General features: G+C 46.7%; 1 protein-coding gene across 1 annotated transcript in view; it reads left to right on the top strand.

Annotated features, from left to right (window-relative positions):
• The window catches only part of LOC142559393 (arylsulfatase B-like), a 250,385-nt gene that overhangs the window by 104,801 nt on the left and 122,821 nt on the right, over positions 1-22,763 (top strand). The window contains exons 5-6 of the mRNA XM_075670995.1: positions 7,224-7,334; positions 9,190-9,315. Coding sequence (XP_075527110.1) covers positions 7,224-7,334; positions 9,190-9,315 — 237 coding nt within the window. The remainder of the gene's footprint in view (positions 1-7,223; positions 7,335-9,189; positions 9,316-22,763) is intronic.

A 22,763-nucleotide genomic window follows, 5' to 3' on the forward strand; every position in this document is an offset into this window, starting at 1 on the left:
TGTCTGATCTTCGTGCTTGTGGATTCAGACGTTCTTGTGGCTTTGTATATTACGCTATATAAATTTTATTGTCCTAAATTTCAGCGCTATCTATACTCTTCGAAGTGCAGAAGACGCCGCGAACACGCAAAATTGCTATTAATTCAACGATTGAGCTTGTCCTGGCGGCCGAATCGAAGCGCGCCATGCGTCTCAAGGCACTGGCATGCCGGCGGTAAAATCATAAGGGCGTTTTATCCGCTTGTCGATACATGCGTCTGTGGCTTAATGGTTTCAATATGCAGGCTTTTGTGTTCGAATGCTGCCGTCAGACAGTTGTAATGATGTTTATTTAATTATTTATTACGCAGTACATTGTTGAAAATTACGAGTTTAAAAAGTCACAAAGCCGCTTGAAGCCAAGAGGACGAAGTTTAGGCAAATTCATGTACTTCCCATAATTCCCATGCTAGTACAACCGCTCTCATTGCAGCTCCCGTAGGCACTAGCGCTAGAGTTCCCTCTAGTAATTATTGTATGAAACTCTCTATGCATAAAAGCAGACGACGCAAAGTGGAAGGTAAGGAGAAAGTACGTGCGAAAGCGTGACGCGGAGCGCAGGGAGAGAGCAAAGGAACGAGCTTAGACCCCCGGTGTCGGCGTTGCACGGTTTGTCCCGAGAGGATGCGTTGCGCTGCGTCGGAGTTATTTTTCTCCGTGGTCCGGATAGCATTATTCGTTGGTACGTCTTGAACACCAGGTAGCGTCGACGAGTGAGGACGTGGTTACGCCGGCTCCGCGAACAACCAAGGATTCTTTCTGGTGGTTTTTCTGGCAAAAATTATCTGTGAAAGTGCTAAAATCGATTTTTGGAGCCTGTGGACACAATAGTTTGTGCCTGTGAGTGGATTTTTAGCGATTTTACGGCTAAAATACTGTGGCCGGAGCACAACGCCGCGCTAAGCCTGACCTCGGCTTCGGCATGGCCTCGGCCGCGGACGGCGTCGACGGGCAGCCCCAAGCCAGCGGCGGCTCCTAGAGAAGCGGCGACATGGATGTGATGGTGGAAGGCAACGAAAAGAATCCTAAGGGATCCGACAACGAAGGATGGTTCACCGTTTTGGCGAAAAGGAGGCATATGACCGTGCCAGCTGGCGCGGAGACGACTAAGGACGCTTGGCGCGACGCGCTCAAGAAGGGAGCAGGGAAGAAGGAAGAGGAGCTATCGGTAGCATCGAACCTACCGAGACTGCCGGCCGAGGGCTGGAAAGTAACTCTACGACTACGAGAAGGCCTATCGGTGCTTCAGAAGGCATCGGAAGTGAGCCTCGGAAGAGCAGTGCGAGAAAGCGCGGGCGTCAGCCTACAAGAAGCCAAGGGAGACCGCTTCGTGATAAACACCAAACAAGGTACCATCATCTACCACAAATTATCGATGGAGAATGCTAAAAGAATAAGGAAGATAGATAAGATCAGAATCGGAGACAGGGATTACGGGGTCGTTACGTACGCAAACGCACCGGAAAGCTGTGGGCATGGAGGTATCCACAGCATAGAGGAAATGTACTCCGACAAAGAAGTCTCTAAACCTAAACGAAGATGAAGGCAACCCGACAATCCTAGAAGCAAGAAGAATGGGCAAAACCAGAACTTTCCTTCTAACTTTTGACGAAGAGGAAGTTCCACGCAATGTTTTCATCGTGGGAGCTATTCTACAGTGCTTCCTATACAAGAAGAGGCACGAAGTATGCTACAAGTGTGGAGGACTCGGGCACAGATCAGACGTGTGTGACAACGAAGAACCGAGGTATAGAGGTTGTGGGGTAACCAGACCACAAGAAGGACATCAATGCGAACCAAACTGCCAGCTCTGCGGCAAAAACCATGTCACCGGGGGTAAGAAGTGCAGGAATGCATTCCGCACCCCGTACATCGTGAAGAAGAGACAATGGGAGCAAAAACAAGCGGCCGAGGAGGCGAACGAAGAGGAACTTCCTAAAAGCAGGCCAAGCGAGAGTTCGAGCAGCAGGACCAGGAGCCACTCGGAGTCCTTCCCGAAGCTACAGACGCTGCAACACCAGACACAACAGAAGGAAACAACCAACAAGGTGATCTGGTCAGACAAAGTCTCCCAGGATTCAGAAAAGGATAGAGAAAACCAGGAGCTAAAAGCGCTTATTAAGAAGCAGGAAGAGCAAATTAGAATACTGATTGAGGGTAGGAAAAAGGCGAAAGAAGAATTTTTAAAGATAATCGAGGAGATGAAAAAAGAGAAAGATGGAAACAGTACTTGACGGGAAGAGGGTTTAGGGGACAAAGAGCGCAAAACAGATCGGCCCCCGCTCAGAAAGAAGATAATGGGAGAGGCAGACTCAGACATCAAGATGGACAAAGTTACTGATAAACGGTGCTATGATGCAATTCATGGAACAAACGCGAGCGTAATTTGAAAAGCGCGACATCGCCCTCAAAGCAGAATTTGAGAAACGCGACTTCGCTTTAAAAGCGGAATTCGATTGATTTAGAACACAATTAATTAACATTCAACATGCATTGGCAAAATGACACCATCTGACAGTGGAACTGTAGGGGCTTCCTGAAAAAGAGAGCAGTCCTAGAAACATTCCTAACCAACATCGATAAACCAGATGTCATTGCGTTGCAAGAGTGTGGGAAAAATGCAAAATTGGCCGGCTACACAGCCTACACTGGGCAAGGAGACAATCGGCAGACAGCTGTTTTAGTTAAAAGGAACTTAGCAGCAGTCCTACACGATACTGACACAACTAAGATTGATCACGTCCTAATTGAACTAGTACCGAGGAAAAGAAAAGATAGGAGCTTATACGTTCTCAACGTACACAGCTCTCCTAAGCAAAAAAAAAAGAATTGTGGCTTTGATCAGCTCATCGAAAGGTCCAAAAACATTGCAGGGAACAGCCCCATAGTCATAGTCGGAGACTTTAACGGGCAACACGCGGGTTGGGGGTGCAAAACCTCGCAAGAAAAAGGCAGAGAATTATGGGATACTATCTCCAAGCATGTACTAATATTACTAACAGATCCTCAAATTCCGACGAGAAAAGGAAATAGCGTTTCCAGGGACACCACACCGGACCTTACTCTCATAACCGTACATAACCATAACACATAACCGACACATAACCGCACGATGGTGTAACGACTTGGGGAGCGACCACAGAATAATAGAGCCGGTGGTAGAAAACGGCATACCAACTCCTAAACCCAAGCAGATCGAAGCGGTAAATTGGAACCTCTTTAGGCAGAAACGTGACGAGAAAGAGGAGCTCAAGGACGTAGGCAGTTGGAGCAACGACCTCTTGGAAGTGGTTGCATGGGCCACCGAGCAGGCGGAGGCAGACGAAACGCAAGAGATAGTACACCGGAAAATGGTCGGACTATGGAGGAAAAAGGGCAGCTAGAGCAAAAATTGAAAGAGAATAGAAGCAATAGAAACATTAGGAGGGCATTAGCTCACCTGCACGGAGATATTGAAGAATACGCACTTGAACTCACGAAACTAAATTGGAATAGCATATGCGAACATATGGATCATAAAATTGGTAAATAAAATGCATGGCCACTATTGAGGCACCTACTAGATCCCCAAGCAGCAAATCAGAGACGCATAGAGACATGCAGAAACTAGCGCATAAATAAGAAGGTAGTAATAGACAATTGTTCGCTGAAGTTAAGGATAGATATCATAAATGCGGTCCGCAACAAACACTGCCGGACTGCAAAGGGGAAGAGAACCCCCTCTTGGACAGCCCCGTCATGGTAGGAGAAGGTAGAGCCGAGCTGAATCGACTAAGAACGAAAGCAGCTGCAGGACCGGACAGAATCAGCAATCGAATGTTGAGGAACCTAGACGACAAGTCAATAATAAGCCTAACGAATTTTATGCAAGAGTGTTGGGAGAAGGGTAAAATCCCCAATGAATGGAAGGAGGCTAAATTAGTTCTAATTCCAAAACCGTGGAAAAAAGCTCAGTCTCGAAAACCTCAGACCAATATCCCTCACGTCATGCATCGGGAAACAAATGGAACACGTGATACAATTTAGAATCAACAGATACTTGGAAGACCAAGACATGTACCCTGAAACAATGATAGGCTTCAGAGCACACCTATCTGCGTGCGATGTCATGCTACAGCTTAAAGAGCAAATTATCCACCACAAAACGAAGGACACGAAAGACATCGTTGGATTAGACGTGGCGAAAGCGTTTGACAACATAGACCACAAGGTAATCTTAGAACAATTGAATAGCCTAAACGTAGGGAGACGTACCTCCTAGTATATAAAGGAGTTTCTGACTTACAGAACGGTAACGGTCAGTCTAGGGGGTAACGAGGAGAAAGGGATAGAGCTCAGCAATAAGGGGACACCGCAGGGCTCTGTGCTCTCACCCACTCTCTTTAACATAGTAATGATGGGACTCCCGCACAAACTTAAGGACTTACAGGGTCTAGAACATACGATCTATGCGGATGACATCACCCTATCGATAAATAGAGGCAGTGACGTCCACATAGAAGAAACGCTGCAAAAGACCATCAATAGAATTGAAGAGCACTTACAGAAAGCCGGACTTAAATGTTCAGCTACGAAGGCGGAGGCTCTCTTCATCAGTCCACAGAAAATGCGAAAGAAAATCCCTAACCACGGGATAAAACTCACGGTTAATGGCGACGCGATTCCAAACGTAAAGGCTATACGAGTGCTAGGCCTGCGTATTCAGGACAATGAAAGAAATACGGAAACGAGTAGAAAGCTTGAAATGAGCGTAAGCCAAACATGTCGACTCCTCAGAAGAATCGCCCACAAGAAGACAAGCATGATGGAGGCTAACCTATTAAAGATAGTACAGTCCTTCGCGATCAGCAAGATCACATACGCAACACAGTAGCTTAAACTAACAAGGGCCTAGAAAAACAAAATAGAAATCCTCATTAGGAAAGCAGTTAAAACAACCCTAAACTTACCACCATGCTCGTCTACGCAGAGGATACTAAACATGGGCATTTCAAACACCCTAGAAGAGCTGATCGAAGCCACACTAGTCTCCCAGCAGCAGAGACTAATGACAAGCAGAGGTGGTCTGAGAATTCCAGAGAAACTTGGACACAAACCCACGCCAAAGCAAGAAACACGGGAGCCATTCCGTCACAAATCAGAGACAGGCTACGCATACCACCACTCCCGAGGAATATGCATCCCAGTCACCACTAGGATAGGAGGAAGGACAGGATGAAATCATTACAAAAATCGCTAGATAAAAAGCAAGGGGTATTCTACACGGATGCAGCAGAACATGAAAGCAGACCACGTTTCGTCTTAGTGACGGCACAAGCTAACGGTGCTAACGAGCTGCAGTGCCACGCAAAACAGAGTGGAAGTTGCAGAGGAGATGGCCATAGCCCTAGCTTTGACTCAAAAAGGGGTCAAAATCATAATGTCACATTTCAAAACCGCCATCAGGAATTATACTGCAGGGAGAATCTCCAAAGAGGTGCTCAACATATTGGAGAAAGGACCAATTCCAGAAGAATTAGTAAACCTTATATGGACTCCTGCCCACGAAGGTTTGCCCGGCAACGAGAAAGCGCGCGCATTGGCCCGAGAGCTTATTTACCGGTACACCAATGCAGCCTCTCCAGCCAGGGAGCCCCGACAAAAAGAAGCGAAATTTTCGCTTATTATAGAACGGGAAGGAAAACCCAGCCAGAGGCGCATAAGAAACTAGGTAAGCAAGAAGAGATAACATGGAGGCAACTCCAAGCCGGGGCGACGTGCAGCCCCTACATTCTGAAGAGATGGCACGATAACACTGAGAACATGAATTTCAAACACTGCGGGACAAAGGCGGACATGATCCACATAATAGGGACATGTCCTAGATACAATACACCAGATAGAGATAGACAATCCTTGGAGACTTTAATGACCAGCTCGATGGCAGATAGTCAAAGAGAAGTCATCCGCATGGCCCTGGACACCGCTGAGCTCCAAGGAGCATCAGCCAGCTGAAAAGGGAGGAGCAAGCCGAAGAGACAGGAAGACTCTTGACACCTCGGGGCTCTTTTTGCCGGTGCACATAAACGTTATTTCTCTCTCTCTCTCCCCCTTTGGTACTTCTTTAGTCGTAGCACTAACAAAATACGAATTTCTACATCAAACGGTCCTTACAAACTGGCTACAAATAGCTTGTACGTCGCATTCCCGTTTAATTGGGTACATTAATTATGTCCTGTGCTGTTGATCTGTTCTTCTTTGCTTTTTTCTGTTGCAATGAAAGTTTATACTAAATCAATGAGAAATCGCTGAAAAAGGGTAGTAAATTAATAATCGTCCTGAAAACAACTGTCCCGCGTATACAGTGGCGTTAAACCTCATACTAATAATATTATTCAGCAAAAATAATTACAATAATGAGTACATACCGATATAAATGAAGGAGCCAAAGAAAAGAGTTACAATCTCTTGACTCAGTTCTTGCCCCATGTACAAAAACAGTGCCAACAGGCAGAAAAGAGCAATAGAAAGAAATCTTCATAATGAGGCCGTAGTTCTCCGAAGCTATCAAAAGCACTAATGCAGTACCTAAGTAGCCCATGTCTGGGCTAATGTAGGCGGTGTGCCTAATGTAGGCGGTGGTAGCAAGAATCAATATCCTGCAAACTCAACAAGATTCGGAAGGTTGAAAAAGTAATCTAAGTAAATATCGGAAGCGAGGCGTTCGCTTACTATACATGTAACTTGGTAATTAAAGCCTTAACTGACTTAAATTGTCCCTATAATAGGCAGTATCCAGTGTGGTTTTTGGTAATGTATACAGAGTGATCCATATAGACACGGAAGGTTAAAGTAAAAAATAAACCTAAATGTCGGTCTTGCTCACTTTGAAGCACTTTGTTACCCTGTCGCACAAAGGCGAAAGTAAGTGAACGAAACTTAAGCGGAAAACCTAAGTGTAATATTATTGTGCCGTAGCAAATGAACAATTTTCGCATGTGGACAAATTCCACATTGTCGACAATTTGAGGCAACCATAAAAGGCGTAGCTGCATGTCAACATGTTAGCATGGAAAAATATGACAAATTTGACATCATTGCAGAGCTTGCGTCCAGAATATCCCTTCAATCCCCCCCCCCCCCCCAATGTATTCGGATAATTAAACTTCAGGATTTACAAACAATTGATTTCGGACTTCCTCCAGTGGCACCTCGGTCATTCGTCCTGGAACCACACTCCAACGATGCGGGGATTCGACAGTTTTCTCGGCTACCTGACAGCAACGCAGGACTACTACACCCATGTATTCGATTTCGTAAGTGCACTATCAATGAAACGGTGATTCGTGACGCTCTGCTAACTGCGGGGAAACAGCAGTCGTCAGGAGGTGCTACGGATGTTTGAGCGAACAGATCCAGAAACCACAGAGCAGCCGGAGAGATCAAAATTTTGCGTAGGAAACTTTTACTGGAATAAGCAGAAGAAAATTTCCTTGATAACGCAACCGCAAGACCTGATGAAATCTCAATTTGATGGATTTCGCGAACAATGCGTGCCTCATCATAATGACAGTCGGCTGCTTCCGTTACGTGAAGTGTTTGCCTTATTTTGTCGGTAAAGGCTAGAGCCATTATGAAGGCCACTATGATAGGATATAGAAAGCACCAATGGATTGGCTCTTGATCTTAATAACGAAACTTTTCCTTCAGGTCATTGTTGTTATTGTTTTCGTGCAGCATGTATAACATACTATAGATGACGCGCCATCATGTTAACAGCCATGGAGCTATCTATTCTCTTGGTGCCTGTTTAAGGTAACTATTAAAGTGTAGCAGCAAACTTTTCAACACAAAATGCGTGCCTAACTTTCCTTTTACGCTTTAATAAATTGGCCAAGTTTGACAAGAACAACTCGCCAGATAATAGGAATCATGATGACAGCTTCGGTGGGCAGAATGCTAACACGGATTATCAATGTTGATACCATATAGACAAAGCTATTGCCAAATTGATAAAGGTTAATAAGGGTTGGATCAAGTCCGATGAGGTTGGTAAGAACTGTATTGCGTTCATTGCTTCATTATACAATAAAGTGAAAGACTTAGTTATTAAAACTGACGAAGTATGTTTTTGAATGGTTATTTAACGGATTCAGTGGAGAAAGGTCGAATACTGCTGAATAAATTGACTAGAATTTGTCTCCGAAAGCTCAGTTCGACACACATTCGTACGTCACACATTCCACGGTAATTTCGCCTATTTCGGCCAATTTGGACGAATTACGTACAAACTCCGAGTGGGCTCGGATTTGAGAACCAAGAAGTTCTCGAAACCTGCTATGTTTAGTCGTCGATTCCTTTAGCATGCAACGTAATCCTTTGTCGGTAAAGTACGAACTTAACTCTAGAAGGCGCTACGAAAAACGTGACGTCACGTCGTGCTAGCGCGCGAACTTTGAGGAGGCTTCGCAGCCCGCCTTTCGTGTTTGTCTCTTTACTGGCTGAACGAGCCTCGTGTATCACAGTACAAGAGCAGCAGCTTTGCTATATAGGAAGCTGTCATTAGCGTGGAGTATTCAAGAATTAATTACATCCATGTCTTGGCTTATGTAATTGAGAAAAATGCGGTGTATCGCTAACATTTATTTCATTTATTTATTTTGCTTCTATTACGATAAAGCTTCAATTCAGTTGAGATACCCCTGACCGCGGTGGCGCAATGTTTATAAAGTTCCAGTGCTGAGCACGACCCGGAGGGCTTAATTCCCCGCCCCAGCAGCCATATTTCGATGAAAGCGAAATCCAGCACCGCTCCTGCACATGTAGATCTAACTAAAAAATCCTAGGTAACGACGAAGTTATTCTGGAGACTTCCACAGTCATATGATGGGTGCCACAAGAACAAAAACGTACTTGAAGACGCCAGGAAATCAGGGCTGTGATAAAATTCGGGTATTTATTGGCATAAGATGGACTCTGCTTATGCAGAGCAGGGGTATTTGGAGATTTCTCGGTGAGGCTGTCGGTCCTGCACTAGACACAGAATAGGTCGAAGGTAACGATGCATTCACGAACACAACTGATTTTATCATTCCCGTATTGGTCTTAAAACAAAGAGTGCACTTTAAGTATGGCGACCGGTAACTTTATCTGTGTTTTCTTTATTTGTAGGTAGGAACGTGTGGATTTGACTTTTGGTTCAACCGTCAACTTCTATGGAACGCAAGTGGTACCTACACGACGCGCCTGCTCACGCAGCGAGCTGTCAGCGTCATCAACCAGCACGATGTATCGAAGGTGAGCATTGATGCGCGCTGGGATTGCACTGCCGTGCTTGCAGGTAATCGATTTATGCACTCTCTGCAGTCACGTAGTCTTTTCTACGTTGCCGCTGCCAAATTTCAGGAGGACCAACGTCAGCCTATAATCCAAATAAATTGAGTGTTTTGCTCAACTTGGGGCTCTACATTGACTTTCGTGCTGTGGTTGCTTGGTAAAAAACTAATTGCTTTCACACGTATTTGAAGCGAAATACTGGCAATGCGCCTTTGTTAACAATTTCTAATGAAGTGGCTTCATGTAAAACTATTGGAAGTTGCGTAAGTAAAAACGGATTCATTATCAATGATGCGCAAGCGGATGACGGAACAAGGACGACAACCATGTGTTCCTCTTCCCTCTTCAAACCCGAATTCACGTACCCTAAACACCAGGACATAGGTCAGACCGGATATAAGTGCACACCCTCCCCCTCTCCCACCCCAAACTTGAATTCTAAAAAAAATGCGTCATAAACCGATACGTAAGACGAGGTTCGACATTCTGCCGCGGTTTTTTGAAAAAAGAAGTTTTACCTACATTCCGGTTTTTGCGGTATGGATGGAAGTAACTTTATAGAAAATCCGGCAAAGTTTAACGACCCGGGCTCAGATAACCCACGAGGGAACTTCGAGGCCTTGCCTCGTCGCCGTCTCTCGGGCCCGCCGGAATGCCCATTCTTGTGTCTTGAGGTTGCACCTGCGCAGAGCAGCGGCCCACTTCGACGCAAGAGCCTCCGGAGCCACTGCCATTTTAGCTGCTATAACAGGACACTCCCACAACATGTGCGAGAGCGTCGCTCTCGTTGCCTGACAAAACTTGCAGAGAGCACTCGGGTACTGCGCGGGTAAAATGTATCGCAATCGCACCGGACTGGGAAAACTGTGTGTATGCAATCGTCGCCAGACGGTACCCTTTTTTAAGTACGCGTGAAAGGCATGACTTTTTCCATCTAGAACCCGCGAAAAGCACTTCAGAGAAGTTTATTACATTTTATTCCGTAGCCGTTGTATTCCACGAGGGGGCATTTCAGCCTCTTCGATCTTGTTGATCATTGGTTTAGCGGAGCGCCTACCAAGCTATGCAAATATTTATGTACAGAGATGGCGTCTGCGTCTGGAAGTCAGGTTTAATACGTAATCAGGTGCGTGTCAGGCTTTAAAAAGGGGTCGCTTTGATATTGGTGTCCCTTTGTGAACAATACTAGCGACGTATAGCTACTTTGTATCAGTAAATTGTGGTGTTTACGCTCAAGACAATGATAATTTGTACGCAGTGTCCCACCAATTGACTAAAAACCTCTTTCGCCTGGGTGCACAGATTCTAAGGGGTCGTCATTCATCGAGACCTCTGCTAGAGGCCCCGTTTGGCTTCCTATAACATCCTCCAGCGGACCATTTCACACGTATCCTAATGTTTTGGAGGACGCCAGTACACAAGATGTTACAACATGCCAAAGAATAAAAATATTTGAGTGCTACACTACCAGGACACGCCCCGTGAGTTTCAATACCCATAATTTCTGCGTATACTCAAGCAGCGACGAAAGCCGTCATCGGCAAGCAATCACTACGTTGAACCATGTTTTTATTTATTTATTTATTTATTTATTTATTTATTTATTTATTTATTTATTTATTTATTTATTTCAGTAGACTGCAAAAAATCTCCAGACCCGGACAAGCCGCTACTAGAAACTGAACCTGGCGAGGTTCGACGCACGAACCGTCTCGAGTGAAGCTAGCTTAGCAGTACCCTTTGAGGAAATATCATGCAGTTTTGAGATATAATTGGCCTTAGTGAGGTTAGAATAACTGGCGAGGTTTATACAGTGCTGCCTGATGGCTACTTCTTCTGCTATAGAGGACTGCCAGATAAGAAGCAACACGGGGTAGTATACATAATTCATAAGGATATAGAGGGCAACAGTGACAAATTCTACGGGCAATAATGAGAAGGTAGCAATAGTAATAAAATTAACTAGGAAGTATAGAATAAAGGCAGTACAAGCCTACGTTCCAACTACAGCCACGGCGATGAAGAAATAGTACAGTTTAATGAAGATGTTGAACTAGCGATGAGAAAAGTGCAAACACGGCATACTGTAGTCATGGGCGACTTCAATACAAGAGTCGGGGGAAAGCAGGCTGGTGAACAAGCAATTGGCAACTACAGCATCGGTTACAGGAACGCTAGAGGAAAGCTTCTGGTAGAATTCTCTAAAAGGAATAAGCTCCCAATAATGAATACCTTCTTTAGGAAGCGCAGCAACAGAAAGTGGACCTTCAAAAGTCCTAATGGAGAAAGAAGAAATGAAATCAATTTCATACTTTCTCCCGATCACAGGACAGGCAGGATGTCGTAGTGTTACTTTGCGTAACGTGCAGTGATCATAGGTTAGCGAGGCCTAGGATTCACCTCAATGTGAATGGATAAAAAGTAAAATTAGTCAAGAAGAAACAGGCCGACCTAGATGCAGTAAGGGTAAAAGGAGACCAATTCAGGCTGGTACTTGCAAACATGCATCCTTAGAACAGAGAGATGAAGATGACATAGACTTAGTGAGTTAAACCGTCACTGGGCTGGATTCAGAAGCAGCAATTGAAGTTGGATGTAAGGCACCAAGGCAAGCAGTAGGTAAGATCTCCCAAGTAACCATGGACCTAATAAAGAAACGACAAAGAATGAAAGTGTCCAACTCAAGAGATAAGATAGAATTCACGGAAGTGTAAAAACTGATTAAAAAAGGCGAAGATAAGTGATATTCGCAACTATAACGTGAGAAGGACTGAAGAAGGCGTAAAAAATGGACGCAGCCTGAAATCAGTGAGAAAGAAACTTGGCATAGGACAAACCAAGATGTATACACTGAAAGATAAGCAGGCTAATATCATCAGCAATCTCGAAGATATAGTAAAAAAAGCGGGAGAATTCTATAGTGACCTGTACAGTATTCAGAGGAATCATGATACCTCCTTTAGAAACTGTAATGAACAGAATGAACCAGCGATAAAGTTAGAAGAGCTATTCAAGACATGAAACGGGAAAAAGCAGCAGCAGAATATGAAGATGGAAGAACAGTCGACTTAATCAAAGATGGGTCTGTTTATACAAATTGTCTCACGACGTGAAGTGTTCCAGAGAGCTGGATGAATCCAAACATTACACTAAACCGCAATGAGACGCTAAAGAATTGGAAAATTACAGGCTCATCAGCTTATTGCCAGTATTGTATAAAATATTCACCAAGATAAATTTTAGTAGAATAAGGGCAACACGTGACTTCAGTGAACTAATAGAACAGGCTGGCTTCAGGAAGAAATACTCTACAAAGGATCACATCCATGTCATCACTCAAGTAATCGACAAATATGCAGCGTACAGTCAGCCTCTCAATATGACTTTCATAGATTACGAATAGGCATTCAATAGAGATACCAGCAGTTATAGGGGCACCACGCAATCAAAGAGTTCAGGGGGCTTGCGTAAATATCTTGGAAAATGTCTACAGATTCCTCAGCTACCTTGATTCCCCACAAGAAATGTAGAAAGATACCTATAAATAAAGTGGTCAGACAACGAGACACCATCTCTCCAATTTTCAATGCGTGCTTGGAAGGATTGTTCAAGCTACTAAACTGGCAAGGCTTCGCAGTAAAGATCCACGGTGAATACCTTAATTGGCAACCTTCGGTTTCCAGATGACATTGTCCTGTTCACCAACACTGGGGACGAGTTACAAAAGATGATTGATAACTTTAACAGGGAGTGTAAAAGTGGGGATGAAGATTAATATGCAGAAAACAAAGATAATTCTCATTTACTTCGCAAGGGAACAAGAGCTCATGATCGCCAGTCAGCCTCTAGATTCTGTGTATGAATACGCTTACGCATATCAATTACTCACAGTGGACCGTCATCATGAGAAGGAAATTTACCGAAGAATAAAAATGGGTTCGAGCGCATACGGCAGACATTGCCAGATCGTGATTGGAAGCTTACCATTATCAGGTGTAGTCAGTGCATTCTACCGGGGCGAAAATATGGGGCAGAAACTTGGAGAACAAAGAAGCTCGAGAACAAGTTAAATACCGCGCAAAGAGCGATGGAACGAAGAATGTTAAACGTAATGTTAAGGAGGCAGGAAGAGAGCGGTGTGGATCAGAGAGCAAACGGGCATAGCCGATATTCCAATTGACATTGAGAGAAAAAAATGGAGCTGAGCAGGCCATGCAATGCGCAGGTTAGGTAACCGGTGGATCATTAGGGTTACAGAATGGGTGCCAACAGAAGGGAAGTACATTCGAGGACGACAGAATAATAGGAGGGGTTACGAAATCAGGAAATTCGCAAGCGCAAGTCTGAAGTGGTTGGCGCAGGACAGTTGTAATTGAAGATCGCAAGAAGAGTGCGATAATATGGTACGCGGAAGTAGGAAAAATAAACATATGAAGGCAGTGCGCCGTGCAGTGGCGAATAGTACATCGACTCTTGGCAAAAACCCGTGAGTGAGGACCGTCATCATCATCATCATTGATACCAAGTCGTGAGGGTCTACGGCGGCACCTCGAAAAGCGTGGCATGAGAGAGTGCGGCCCGTGGCGTGAGCAGCACGCAAGATTCGGCGTTCGAGGGCAAAGAGCTTCCTCGCTGGGCGTCACACCCGAATCAACGCTGTCACCCGCTGAGAGGCTACCTCGCCCAGTTGTTCCGCTGGGCAACTGGTCCAGGAGGGCTGGCGGTCCTGAACCTGGGTGAACGAGCGTTCGGGTGAGAGGTCACAGGGCTACTGCACCAGCTGTAGACGTTGTAGAGGGCGCTACGCGCCATGCGTTCTATATAGGTGGTTGTCGTATAAATGTGTGAGCACACGTTTGGTCAAGGCGGCTCCGAGTCACTTGTGTAGACGCGGCTAGCGTCTGTCAGCACCCCACACCGTACATGGTGTCAGAATTGGTCACCGTTCGCTCTCTCTAATGGCGAACAAGCCCGACGCTATGTTTGCCGGGGTACCTGGACTCCAACAGCCATCGAGCTTCGACTTCGCCGACCCAAGTGCATGGTCTACCTGGATTGGGCAGTTCGAGGACTGTGCCTACGCTACAGGATTGCACCAAGCTACCGAAGAGGTCCGAGTACGAACGCTTCTTTATTGCATGGCTGTTCAAGGTCGACACGTGCTGGCGTTTTTCAACTTGTCGGCCGAAGAAGTTCAGTCGTACAGCGTTGTTAAAAGCAAGTTTACCTCGTATTTCGTGCACCCGCTAAACGAAGTTCACCAGAGTTATCGTTTTCACAAGGGGACGCAGCAAGGAGACGAGAGCGTCGATGCCTTTTATTCCGCGTTGCAAAACACGGTATAAAGATGCAACTACGGCTCAGCGTCCATTGAGGACAGGCTCGTTCGAGACCAAATTATTGTTGGTCTGCTGGACAGCAGGTTATCGGAACAATTCTGCCGTACTTCTGACTTGACGCTCGATAAAACGCTTCTGCATGCACGGCTGCACGAAGATGCGGAACGAGAAAAACGTGATCGAGAAAGCCAGTTATCTAGGCCAGTCGCCGTTGATGTAGCGAAACACAGGCCAACGAGAAGTCACGTAATCAAGCGTCAGCAGCAAGAGAAACGCTCCTCGCCGGCGCGCACAGATCGTGTCACTCCTGCGGGCGAGATGAACATCAGCGGAAATTTTGTCCTGCCAACAAAGCTATTTGCAAGTTTCGCAAAAAAGAAAGGACACTTCGAAGCAGTTTGCTTAGCCAAACAGCGCTCGCAAAGCCGAGTCACATGCCATCGAGATACATGCTGTCAAGAGGAGTCATGAGGCAAAGGCTAAGTTTGTTTGGGTCCACGTGAATGGAGTCCCACTCAAATTCAAGGTCGACTCGGGAGCGGAAGTTACCGTCGTTCCAAGCACTTTTTCAGGAGTATCGTCGTGATTCGACAAACCGTAGGGTCTTCTCACCGGTCCACGAAATTGCCCTTTGAAAGTAACAGGCCAATTCACAGCTACGTTGGAGTGGAAGAGCCGCACCTCTATACTGGCAGTATACGTCATGCCTTCGCAGCCGACACCTCTGCTAGGCTATCCCGCTAGCCTCGCATTGGGAGTCGTGAAGTTCATCGACGCCGCACAGCGACCTAAAAAGCAAGCTAGCTCTGCAAGCGACTCAACCCCTGGCCAGGAAATCTTCGAAGGGCTTGGTACTGTAGGGGAGGAGTACACTATTCGACTCAAGCCAAATGCCATGCCATTTGCTCTCAGTGTAACTCGCAGAATTCCCATTCCTCAGTACAACCAGGTAAAGGAGGAGCTGGACCAGATGGAAAAACAAGGTGTCATCAGGCGCATTACGGAGCCGACGCCATGGTGTGCCGGTCTGGTAGCTGTACCGAAGGCATCAGGCGGAATCCGAATATGTGTGGACTTAACGAAGCTCAACAAAAGTTCTCCGTGATAAGCATGTGCTTCCAACGGTCGAATGGGTACTCGGGCAACTGGGCGACGCCAAAGTGTTCTCAAAGCTCGACGCGACAGCAGAATTTCACCAAGTGCGATTGTCCCGAGAATGCCAAGTGTATACCACATTCATCACACCATTTGGACGCTACTGCTACTGTCGTCTACCTTTACGCTTGACTTCAGCACCGGAATATTTTCAGAGAGAAATGGCTCGAATTCTGGAGGGGCAACCGAACGTCGTCAACATGATAGATGACATTCAGATTTTTGTCAAAGATCGAGAATAGCACGACAAGCGACTTCTGGAGGTTCTCGTACGTCTAAAGACAGCCGGAGTTAAACTCATCAAGTCAAAATGCTGCTTCGGTCAAGACAAAGTCGAGTTTCTGGGTGTGGTGATCGACGCCAACGGTATCTCGCCAAGCCTCAGCAAACTGGAAGCACTGCGCAACTTAGAGTCACCTAAAGACGTCGCCGGGGTTAGGCGATTCCTCGGCATGGCTTATCATATTGGTCGCTTCCTGCCCAACCTTTCTCAAGAAACCGCCCCTATCCGCGCCTTGCTAGGTGAGCAAAATGCATGGCAATGGGGACCGCTTCGAGAGACCGCTTTTAATCGGGTAAAGCGATGCTCACCTCGGACCTGTGCGTCTCTAAGTATCATCCCGGTCGTAATACCATTCTCTCATGCGATGCGAGCTCATTTGGATTTGGCACGGTTCTTCTGCAGGAACTACCATCAGGCGAGCGATGCGCGGTAGCGTTGGCATCCAGGTCGCTTACTGAAACGGAACAGCACTACAGCCAAACAGAGAAAGAAGCGCTGGCGGTAGCATGGGCAGTGTACCGTTTTGACCAATATGTGCGTGGCCTAAACTTCACGGTAGAAACCGATCACCAGCCGCTGGTAACACTACCTGGAAACGCTGACTTGGAAACGTTGCCCCCACGTGTTCAACGGTTTCGCATCAAACATATGCGCTACCAGTTTAGCGTGATCTATGTTCCTGGCAAACAGCTAGCCACTGCGGATACTCTTTCAAGGGCTCCGGATGAGAAGCCGTCGATCAGTGTGGTGGATGTGGTAGAGGAGTTTGTTGAATTTCAAGTTGCTGCGGTCACAGACACGAAGCTGGTTACTGTAGATGAGGTTCGCGGACACCAAGAACTGGACTGGGAATGCAATCAGCTCGTCAAATACTGCACTCAAGGCTGGCCTCGTCGAGACAGGCTTCCGGAGCACATCAATATGTACTGGAGCCATCGAGGTAATCTCTCTTTGTGCAACGACATCCTGCTAAAAGGTAATCGCTTTGTCAACCCAGCCTTGCTGCAAAAGTATACGCCCGAACTTATCCATGAAGGCCACCAGGGAATTAACCGATGCCGACTAAGTGCGAAGGATTCCGTGTGGTGGTATGGACTTTCGCAGCAAATACGTGATAGAGTCACTCGTTGCAGACAGTGTGCAGTCACAAGAGCGCAAAGAAGAGAGCCTTTGGTCGTAACGAAAACTCCATAACAACCGTGGCAAGAAGTAGGAATGGACTTCTTTAGTTACAAGGGACACAACTATCTACTAGTAGTTGTTTATCGTTCTCGATACCCTGAAGTCATCTACATGCGAAGCACGAACTCTGAGGCGATCATCAATGCAGTCAAAAGCATTTTTGCTCGTTTTGGCATTCCCGCCCTAGTAAGAAGTGATAATGGACCGCAATTTCCCTCACGTGCCTTTGCAGCTTTTGCGAAGTGCCATGGCTTCCAACACACCACCTCAAGTCCAAACTACCCGCAGTCAAATGGGGAAGTGGAAAGGATAGTGCGTACGATCAAAGAGTTGTTTGCGAAAGCAGACGATCCTTTTTTGGCTCTTCTGTCGTACAGAGACACTGCAGGCGTCACAGGGTTCAGCCGAGCGCAGCTACTGTTGGGTTGCAACTTGCGAACCAGGCTTCTCAAGACAGTGTACCGCCGGGAACCGAAGTGGCCTGCGCCAGACGATGTGAAGTGCCAAGACGAAGAGGTGAGAGGGCGGCAGAAGGAAGACTTCGATCACCGTCATGCCGCGACCGTACCTCCTCCGCTGCAACCGGGAGGTACGGTGTGGGTTCGAGACATCAAGGATACGGCGTCTGTTCTCAGCCCAGCCTCCAAGCCCCGCTCGTACGTCGTCGAAACACCCAACATGGTGCTTGTGCGTAATAGAATACATCTAGTGCCCTATTCAGGCACAACGATCAGCCAGCTCGTAGTGAAAACCGTCAGGAGCACGAAGACCAGACTACGGCAACAGACGCCACGGCAACAGCAACACCACAAGTCTCGAAAGATTGTAGGGTGAGAGTCACCAGGTTTGGTCGTAGAGTCAAGACTCCGAGAAGACTTGACTTGTGAAATGTCTGGTGTTTCTTGTGTGCATATCTCCGGGGAGAGATGTAGAGGGCGCTACGCGCCATGCGTTCTATATATGTGGTTGTCGAGTAAAGGTTTGAGCATTCGTAAGGTCAAGGCGGCTCCGAGTCACTTGTGTAGACGCGGCTAGCGTCTGTCAGCACCTCACATTGTACAGACGTGACCCGGGGGCTGCTGCTGTGGGCTCCGGAGCGCAAACCCCGCCGGAGGGAAACCGGGCACGAGGAGGCTCCGGTATGTCGACTGTGGCGCTGGGCATCCCCGCGATGCGTCCGAACCTGCTTTTCGACCCTGCTTTCCGACACTGCTGGCCGACTTCGGCTCCACGACGTCTCCAACATGGCGACACGTGCTTCCGCCTGAACTGCAGGCCGATTACATTTGACCAATATATATATATATATATATATATATATATATATATATATATATATATATATATATATATATAGCTGCATGTCGCCGAGAAGGTATTTTAGGGAACTGTCCCGTGTGTGTGCTGTTTTCAATTTGTTATGTGCGTCAATACAAGTCTGATGTGTGTTTGCGCTTCCGTGTGCTGCTTCTGACTCTTTCTGGAGTGCTCCTGCACCTAATAACATCACAAACTGCCGAGCCTGCCAGGATTCATTCGTAAATACAGTGAAAGAGGGCAGTTTCCTTGAACGCAGACACACATTAGTAGATGGCACCATTCATTTAGAGGAAATCACGGCTACATGACTCCAACTCGGATTGTCAGGCGCAGAACTTCGCAGATAGATTGAGGCCGAACAGGCAAAACAAAGGGACGATAGAGCTGAGGAGCGAGAAGCAATCAAGGAAGTTGCTGAATTATCGTGCTTAGCTGACAAGAGGCAGCATGAGATCCTCCACCTAAAGTTACAGCTTCAGGATGGAGCTCGGAATGTGTCGGCAGCGGCTTCTGAAATTTTTACTGCGCCCAGTACTTCCTCGTCATCCCTCATTCCACAGAAGTTACTTCCTTTGTTTGACGAGAAACGCGATGACTTGCACGCGTATTTACAGCCATTTGAGCGCGTAGCAACTGGAACGGACTAGCAGCAAGAAAAATGGGCTCTTGCTGTGAGCATGTGTCTGACTGGCGAAGCTTTAGCTGTTATCGGTCGGATGACTGCCGCCGATTCATTAGATTACCCGAAGGTGAAGAAAGCTTTACTACACAGGTTCCAATTCACGGCCAAAGGCTACCAAGAGAAGTTTAGGAAAGCACGAGCAGTAGAGGGCGAAACTGGAAGACAGCAGCAAGAATTTCAGCCTATTTTGATCATTGGATTGAGATGTCTAACATGCCTGAAACGTATGAAGGCCTACGAGATCACATGATCTCTGAACAGTTCCTGCTCTGTTGTGACCCAAAGCTAGTCATTTTCTTGAGGGAGCGAGATTGCAAATCCCTTGACGAAATTGCTTGCTTGACGGATCGCTTTCTTGAAGCGCAGAACTGGAGAAACCTAGGAAAAGGTCCCGATAACAGAAAGAATTCCGGTGGGAAAACATTCAAGCTCCCAGGAAACCGCAACTCATGTGCATTCTCTGTCACCGGTTTGGACATTTGGCTCCTAACTGCCGTAATGCACCTAAACATATGCTAAAGTGTAAGTTGTGTGACAGAACGGGACATACAGCTGAAAATTGCCGAAATCAGTACGGGGACAACAAACCGAGTTCTTCGTGTGCACTCACCGAAGCTCAACCAGTTCTGACTTGTCCAGTGAATGCATTAAAGCGTCCAGGAAAGAAGACTCGCCGATCAAGTGATAGCGACGACGAGAATTCTGGGAATGCTGTAACTTTCCTCATAGACGGGATGATAGTGGTTGAAGGCCGAATGCTAGGAAGAAATGTTCGTGTATTACGAGATACCGTTTGTAATACCGCAATTGTCAGACGAGAACTCGTTCCAGATGTGTATATGACGGGAAAAACAAGTAGTGTTGTTCGTCTGGGCGGCTCAACAAGCCACCTGCCTGAAGCTGTCATACATGTGAACACGCCGTACTATACAGGCAAGTTAACAGTGGCATGTATGGGCGAGCCCCCCTACGACTTTCTTCTGGGAAATCTTCCAGTGTCACAGGACCATACGATCCGGACTCTGACTGGAAGCACCCCGCTGCTTACAACGAGGAGTCGTGGTCGATAGAAATGAAGCTTGCTAAGGCGCCTAGGAAACCTCAGCATGTATCGAGCGTGGCTAAAGCAAAAACTGAAGAACAAGAACAAGGCATGATTCGTCCCTTGTGCGTTCCGACAATTGTCTTTCGTTATGTAACTAAAGAACAACTCATTGAAGAACAGAGGAAGACCCGACGCTGAAACATACTTTTTGCCAAAGTGAGCAAGTCGTGTAACTCTGGAAAGGGTCACATCTATGAATTCGTCGAAGAATAAAGATTGTTATATCGCCTTTACCGCCTGGCTAATGGCAGAATATTTAAGCAGGTGATCATACCAAACGCATTTAGACATGGCATGTTAGAAGTGGCACATGAAAGCATCATGGCAGGACATCAAGGTATCAGGAGAACAACCGATCGTGTCCTACAAGAACTTTATTGGCTATATATACACAGAGACGTAAAACGCTTCGTGAAGTTGTGCGACAAGTGCCAAAGGACAACCCCTAAAATGAAAGTAGGGCTCGCTCCACTGGATAACATGCCGTTGACTGTAATAAGGGAACTGTGTACGAACGGGGAACTAGATCGAGAAACGCGAACGACACACACTTATGTCTTTGATTTGCGCAATCGCCTGGAGGAGACATGCAAGATCGCACCTGAACAGCTGGAGAAAGCTCGTTACAATGTCGGAGCTGACTACCTTAGTCACGCGTAATCACACGTTGATATACCAAAATGCGATTGGACAATGCTACCACTCAAGTGCTAAGTTGTTATTTGAAAACGAACAGATTTGTGCGTTCGTACTTTAACTGGACGCAGTGCCCTGTGAACAATGTGTGTCTTGTGCTCATATGAACAATCGGACAAACATACATGACAATTCTACTTTTTCTTTTTTTCATCCCGCGTCCTTGTGTTAGAATAGTTGTGAACAAAACTCGAAAAGCGGGGTATAGTGATAATATATGGTACGCGGGAGTGGGAAACATAAACATATCAAGGCAGTGCGCCGTGCGGTGGCGAGGAGGACCCCGACCCTTGAGTGAGGACCCTCACCATCGTCATCGACACCGAGTTGCGAGCGTCGACGGTGGCGCCTCGAAAAGCGTGTCCGAGAGACTGTGGCCCATGGCGTGAGTAGCGCGCGAGGTTCGGCGTTCGAGGGCAAAGAGCTTCCTCGCTGGGCGTCCGGCCTATAAGAGCTATCGCCGCCCGCGTCACTACGCCACACCGGAATCAACGCTGTCACCCGCTGATAGGCTACCTCGCCCAGTTCTTCCGCTGGGCAACTGGTGCAGGAGGGCTGGCGGTCCTGAACCTGGGTGAACGAGCGTTCGGGTGAGCGGCCACAGGGCTAGCGCGCCAGCTGTAGACGTGACCCGGTGGCTGCTGCTGTGGGCTCCCGAGAGCAAACCCCGCCAGAGGGAAACCGGGCACGCGGAGGCTCCGGTATATCGACTGTGGCGCAGGGCCCCCTGAGCCCCGCGAGGCGTCCGACCCTGCTGTCCGACACTGCTTGCCGAGATCGGCTCCACGACGCCTCCAACATGGCGACACGTGCTTGCGCCTGAACTGCAGGCCGATTACATTTTGCCAATATATATATATATATATATATATATATATATATATATATATATATATATATATATATATAGCTGTATGTCGCCTAGAAGGTAACTTGGGGAACTGTCGCGTGTGTGTTCCGCTTTCAATGTGTTATGCGCGTCAATAGAAATGTGATGTGTGTTGGAGCTTCTGCGTGCTCTTTCTGGAGTGATCCTGCGCCCAATAACATCACAGAGATGCCTTCGTCCTGCAGTGGACATATAATAGGCTGATAATGATGATGATGGTGATGAAAAGCCCAGAGGGCATTACATAGGCGAGATTATTATACAATCACAAGGTACAACAAGCTTACAAACACCAAGGAAAGTAACAAAATAGAAGCGCAATAGAAATGGAGTATTCATAAATCAAGGCAGGAGAACAATACAGATGTCACCTCACAATCAAGATGTATACCATATAAGATATCGATTACATGCATATTAATGGGACTACGTTTGGGGAATGTTGACTCGATCCAGATACACTAGCAATCACTAAGGGTAACTATTTGCTCCAACAGATAATTCCACTTTATTGCTGATAACACATTTGGCGAGTTCTGATATTTCAACTTACTTTCGAAAATTTCGTCTACTGTCAGACGAAGGTCCCTGCGTGAAGAGATATGACGTGGAGGAGCAATATTCCTAGTTGCAAAATCTGTACTGCTCTAGCATACCGAGTGAAAAAAAATTACAAACGAGATTTGCTGCGTCGTGTGTCAAGATTAGAGAGGTTAAGTCTTCTCTTCAACGTCGCTAGACTTTGGCAAGCTAAATAT

The sequence above is a fragment of the Dermacentor variabilis genome, chromosome 10 (genome assembly GCF_050947875.1).
Source record: "Dermacentor variabilis isolate Ectoservices chromosome 10, ASM5094787v1, whole genome shotgun sequence".
Taxonomy (NCBI): Eukaryota; Metazoa; Arthropoda; class Arachnida; order Ixodida; family Ixodidae; genus Dermacentor; species Dermacentor variabilis.